At 44.1% G+C, this 6,496-nt stretch overlaps 1 protein-coding gene across 1 annotated transcript; it reads right to left on the bottom strand.

Annotated features, from left to right (window-relative positions):
- Positions 1-240: 240 nt before the first annotated feature.
- Positions 241-2,192, bottom strand: LOC129737904 (uncharacterized). Its single transcript, XM_055729070.1, has 2 exons — positions 2,110-2,192; positions 241-928 (listed from the first exon to the last, which is right to left on the bottom strand). The coding sequence occupies exons 1-2, from the start codon at positions 2,190-2,192 to the stop codon at positions 241-243; spliced, it is 771 nt and encodes a 256-aa protein (XP_055585045.1).
- Between the last annotated feature and the right edge of the window lie 4,304 nt (positions 2,193-6,496).

Raw genomic sequence — 6,496 nt, 5'->3', positions numbered from 1 at the left:
TCAGTTGTTAATGGCAGAATTAATCAAGCTTCAAATAGTCGGTAGAAAAGAGAATGAGTGTCAATTCAAAAGAGTTAATATGGTTTAACGTTTTTTTTTTAAACAAAACTTGTTGGAACAGTTTTTCTTCTGAGAAGAAGGCAGATGTGTGGCGCACGAATGAATGAATGGATACATTTCCTCTGTGTGAATGGGTTAAATGCATACCGCGTCATCCCACACAAGCGTGCGGCGAGTCAGTCAGTCAGTCGGTCGGTGAGCAAACGAGCAAGCCGAGTAGTGCGTGCAGTTCCCACTGCAGTTAGTGATCCGGTGGCCCCCTGGTGCTGCTACCGAGCTTCGGAGCTCCGGACAGGCCGGCACAGGAGGGACAATAACCATTTCCGAGGACGGCACTTCTCCCCCTATGCCGATTGTGACTTTGGAGCAGGTCACAAGCTTCTTCACCCAAGTTAGCTCTTGACAACCTTCGGTGAGTGCGATGAATTCCGCTTCGGTGGTAGATAGGGACACCCAAGTCTGTCGGCGAGATCCCCAGCTAACGACACCTCCTCCGAATCGTATCAAGAAACCAGAATTAGATTTCCGGTCACGATGGTTACCAGCCCAATCGGCATCAGCATACATTTCCAGACCGGTTTGAGTGGCTCCTAGATGTAGGCGATGTGAACTGGTTCCAATCAGGTAACGCAAAACCCGTTTCGCTTCTTGCCAATCTCGCTGTGTCGGACGACTTGACTTCTGAGCTAGAATGGACACGCTAGCTGACACATCAGGGCGAGAGTGAACGGACACGTACAGTAGACCTCCGATGAGACTGAGGAAGTTTCTGTTGTTCGGAAGTCGATCATCCTCCTCCTCCTCCTTCTGCTGTAGGTGTGCCGGGTCCAAGGGAATTTTTGATGGTTTCGCGTTTTCCAATCCAAACCTCCCAAGCAACCAAAAGTCGCGTTTTTACTTAACTCCGAACTCCGAAGTTCACATTTGGCTGAAAAAATGTATTACGGGAACCTCAGGTGACTCTTGTCGCGTAAAAGTTACTCAGGAACTTCCATCGCCCTTAGAAAGGTTAAACTATCGATAACGGAACTTCTAAGCGCTTTTAATGGAACTTCTTTCAAGAAGGTCGATAACGTTCGCGTTACATTCCAAAACGCACCATTAAGATACTTGAAGGCGTTTTAAAGAACCTGTATGGGAAATCTAAGCGACATGTCAAAAATGTTTTTCAAGAAGGTTGATAACGTTCGCTTAACATTCTAAAGCGCACCATTAAGATACTTGAAGGTGCTTTAAAGAACCTATATGGGAATTCTAAGCGACATGTCAAAAATGTTTTTCAGGAAGGTCGATAACGTTCGCGTAACATTCTAAAGCGCACCATTAAGATACTTGAAGGTGTTTTAAAGAACCTATATGGGAATTCTAAGCGACATGTCAAAAATGTCTGTCAATTTCTTGTCATGGTATTTGTTTTGTTTATATCTGTACTGATATTTACAAATGGAATTCAAGATTTTTTCGAATTTTTCTTATAAATGTTAAATAAGATATTCGAATAAATTTTTGATGATGCGAATTTTTGTTATGATTCATATTGTGTACTGAAAGTCCTTTGAACGAAATAAGGTACCTTCTATTGACCAACCCACTCAATCATCTCAAATGACATTTAGTTTAAATACTAATTATTTCAGTGGCAATTAGCTATTGCTGGATTGGTCGAGAGGCTGGTGAGTTTCATTGCAACCTAGAGGGCAGCGGTTCAATTCTCTAGGCGTGTAAGCAGCTTTTGTAATCAAAACAATATAATTAAAATCAATGAGATAGACCATGATAGACCGGCAGCCTAGCAATCTGACATGTGGTTGTCAGAGCAATCTGTCAAATGGATTTTTTTTTCGGCGCGTAGAAGTTTCTTGACATTCTCTTAGAAGCTGAATAGCGTTCTCTACAGCCCCCTAAACGAACTTGGAAGTAGCTTTAAGAACTTAAATTTTGGGCTGATTAGCATTCTCTTCAGACACAAACGAGAGCTGATTAAGCTTCTATGGAACCTTTTTAAGGGAATTCTGGTTGCTTGGGCTTGCTGCGAGTTTCCGGATGTACTTCTGCTGGCACAAAGAGTAGCTTCCATTTTCTCGTCGTATGTCGATTCCCAGAAAATGTTTGACATCTCCAAGATTCGTCATCGCAAAGTTCTTTTCCAACACGGCAAAAATTTGTTAGAACTCCTTCTCCGTTTGTGTGGCAATTAGGACGTCGTCTACATAAATGATGATGTAGGCGAAATAATTGCCCCTCTTCCGAGTATACAGGCATGGATCAGCTTCGGATGACTTGAAACCCATATCTCGAAAAACGCCGTCTATTCGTTGGTTCCACACACGGGCCGACTGTTTCAACCCGTATAGACTCTTCTTGAGAAGGCAGACGGTTTTGGCTCCTCCTTCAGCGTACCCCTCAGGCTGGCGCATGAAAATGGTTTCCTCCAGTTCACCGTTGAGGTAAGCCGTTTTCACGTCGACGTGCTTCACAATCATACCACGATGACTTGCCACAGTCATCAGCGTCCGGAATGTCACCTGCTTCGCGACCGGGGCAAAAACTTCATCGAAGTCCACCCCGAACTTCTGGGTGAATCCTTGAGCGACCAGTCTGACCTTGTGCCTTACGATGTTGCCCTTCTCGTCTTGCTTCGTTTTGAACAGCCATTTGCAACCGATAGCCTTACGATTTGGGGGTAACTCGACCAGTTCCCAAGTACCGTTGGAAATTAAAGAACGGTACTCCTCGTCCATCGCGTCTCTCCACAAGGCAGCATCCGGTCCGGCCCACGCTTCGATTGGTGTGCGTGGATCAGCACTATCCGCTGTGCGCCTCGCGACCAGTCCCAGCTCAGCATGGTTCGCCGCTGGTTTGGATACCGACATCGTTTGGTTGGTTGTACCACTTCCCTCGGTTGCTGTAAAACGATTGGAGGACAAATATTTGCTCGGAACAAGAAAATCTTTTAACTTGCCTGGAATTGCGCGCTCCCTTCCGCTTCGCCTCAACGCCTGTGACACGGGCGGATTTGAAACTGTTTGCGTGGGGAGCGCAGAGGTTGCCACTTCACTGGATGGGAAGTTTTCTTGACTGTCTTCTGCTTCAACAAAACCATCGTCGCTGACCTCGTCAATGGGAGGTACATCGTTCGGCTCACCATCGGCGTCGTTACCTTCAACCTTGGTCCCATCGATTTGCACATCGCCACTCAAGTTTAACGGTACCAACTTGGGGCGGCGTGCTCCGCTGGCTGGATCCTTGGGTTTCTCATTGATGAAAGTAACGTCTCGAGAAAAAATAATTTTCCTCGACTCCGGATTCCACAGTCGGTAGGCCTTCGTGTCTTCGTCAAATCCAGTGAGAATGCACTCCACAGCTTTCCGATCCCACTTCCGGCGTTTCTGTTTGGGAACATGGACCATCACCGGCGACCCAAACACTCGCACGTGACCTAGATGTGGTTTCTTGCCGCTGAACATTTCCTCTGGCGTTAATCCGTGACCTTTCGTAGGAGAGCGATTAATCAAGTAAACTGCTGTTCCGGTAGCCTCAGCCCAGAATCTCTTCGGTAGATTGGACTCAAAAAGCATACACTTCGCCCGTTCCACGATGGTTCGATTCAACCTCTCCGCCAGTCCATTTTGCTCCGGCGTGTATTCCGTCGTTGTTTGATGACGGATTCCTCGACGACGCAGACGATCTTGCAATTGCTTGTTGATGAATTCCTTGCCATTGTCCGTGCGTAACGTTTTCATTTTCTTCCCCGTTTGGTTTTCCGCCATATTCACAAAATCGTCGAATGCTCTGCATACTTGGTCGGCTGATTTTTCCGGCAGGAAATAGATGAAAACTCTGCGAGACTTATCGTCAGTGAAAGTCAGGTAGTAACGACTGCCACCGAGCGATTCCGTTTCCATAGGCCCACAGATGTCAGAGTGAACCACTTCTAACAGTTCACTTGCACGCGAACCAGACTTGCTAAACGGAAGTCGGGTTTATTTTCCCATCGCACAGATTCTGCAGTTTTCGTCATTGGTCGTAGCTCCAGCATCACTCATTTCGACACCATTCACCAAACCGCTTCTCAATCGTTTCAGGCTGCTAAAGTTGAGGTGACCCATGCGCCGATGCCAAAGTTCGGGACTTGTTTTAGACGAACATGACAAGGCACACGATTCTAGTTGGTTTAGTTCGAAAAGGTTTCGCTCACGACTTCCTGTTGCCATCACCCTTCCTTCCTGGTTGGTAACCTTGACACCGTCGATGTTGAACGTCACTGTGTGTCCTCGTTTGACAATTTGATTGACCGACACCAGATTCGCCGATAACTCCGGAAGTACTTGTACATCGTGCATCACAATCGGAGGGTCTTTCGGACAGCATTCGGGCAAAATTTCAACTTCACCTATGGCGACTACTTTCATGGCTCCTTTGTTCGCTGCTATAACCGTTCCGCTGGACTTCTTGACATTCAGCAAATTTTTCTCCGACTTCGAAAAGTGACACGATGCTCCAGAATCGAAGTACCAGCTGTTGTCTTCCCCAGCAAACGTGGACAAAACGGTGCACCAAGCATTACCTGAGCGTTTCGAAGTAAGGTACACCGGGGTAAGTGGGGACGGGTTTTCATATAGTTCAACTTTAAAAAATCATTAAAAAATCAGCAGTGGGTCAATTTTGATAAAATTGCGTTCAATATGATGGTGAACATGTTTTTCACAAATGCTGAAGAGATGAGCTTGATAGAAGCAAAGCGAAAAAAGTTCTCACGTAAATTGTTATGGACTGCTGGTGTCTTCACTTGCCCCGCTTTATGGGGTAAGTGGGGACGGTAGATTTTCCCTTTGATTTCTCAGGAAATTTTCAACAAATTTGTGTTTTTTTGGTTGAATGTGTTACTTTATTGCTCGAACCGTCCGAAATTTCGAAAAAAGTTCATGGTACTATTAATAAGGCATCTTTCAATAATTATTGTGTGTAATCCGATATTATCGAAAATATATAATTATTTTAGAAAAAACAAGTACTTTTTCCAATTTTTCTTTATCTAAATCCTAAATAAAGCTAAATTGTATTGAATGAAGGAGAGAAAATTGAAAAAATGTGTAAACATCAAGTTTTATAAAGCCGTCCCCACTTACCCCAGGTAGGGTTTGGAGACAAAATTTTAGATTTTTGCAAATAAACCCTTTTTTCTCAATTTTTAACCGTCGTTTCTTTTCCTAACTGGTTGTTTCGAATGTAAGGATTGTTTCAATGTAGAATTTTTCGTCAAGAGCCAGCTAGTTTACGAGAAATTTGCGATTGAAAAAGATGTACATCAACTCCACATCGTAGTTAAAAATAGAAAATTTACAAAAAGTCACCGTAAACATCCGCAATTGTCGGAACCGTAACTCGTTTACAGTTATTGGATTGATTACAAGTAAATTTAACATTCTGCATTAAAAGTTTGAAAAAATAGTACACAGTATTGTTTTAATAGCCACCGTCCCCACTTACCCCGCGTCCCCACTTACCCCGGTGTACCTTACATGCTTTGGCAAAGTGACCGAATTTTCCACATCGTCGACACTTGGGACCGTTGCTTGATGATGGTTTTTCCTCCGGCTTCGGTTTGTGACCATGCTTTTTACCAGCAAAAGCAACACCAGACGACGGCACTCTCGTTTCTTGCAGCAATTTGGTCTTGATGATGTCCGCATTTATCGCTGCTCCCGAATTTTCAAGCGCCATAATCATGGGGCGATACTCCTCAGGTAACCAGCAAGCAACAACGTGCCCACCCATTCGTCGCTGATATCGAAACCAATGCCACGCAACTGATGTGCGGTTGCTATGACACTGTTTACGAAGGTTTCCATGGAATCACAACAATCCAAATTAGTCGTGATAAGTTTTCGCAACAATCCAACTTTCCGGGTTAATCCGGAATCTTCAAATGCTGCTTCCAGGCGTGACCACGTTTCTCGAGCGGTTCGCACGTCCCTCACATGCACATCCCGAATAGCCAAGACCGCGGTCTTACAGTAAATAAACAATAATTTTTAACATAACAGTGAATAACAATGTAAAATCAAAATCTTTCCTTGGAAGTAAAATTTGTGTATGAAGATGAAATTACCATGAATATTACAGCAACCATGAAAACCACTGTAAAAATATATTATTTCACTGTATGTTCTGCCTAGTTGGTTGGATTTCAAAACGAGCGTGTAGCATTTGCTGTCAAACGAAAATTTTCATCAGGTTTGGTGCACGTGGTACGCGAAGGTGTTTGAATTTTTTTTTGTTCAAACTTTGCCCAAGAGCTGTAAATTCACTTAAAATAATGGTATGTTGTATCGATTTTAAGGATTAAGCTGTTTGAAACTTATGTTTTTTTTTTATTTCAGGAGAAGCAAACGATGTTGAGGCAGATCAGTCCACGGAGAATCGCGCTACCGGA

Source organism: Uranotaenia lowii, chromosome 1 (assembly GCF_029784155.1).
Source record: "Uranotaenia lowii strain MFRU-FL chromosome 1, ASM2978415v1, whole genome shotgun sequence".
Classification (NCBI taxonomy): domain Eukaryota; kingdom Metazoa; phylum Arthropoda; class Insecta; order Diptera; family Culicidae; genus Uranotaenia; species Uranotaenia lowii.
Note: the sequence above shows the minus strand (reverse complement) of the source record. Positions and strands in the feature narration are given on the sequence as shown.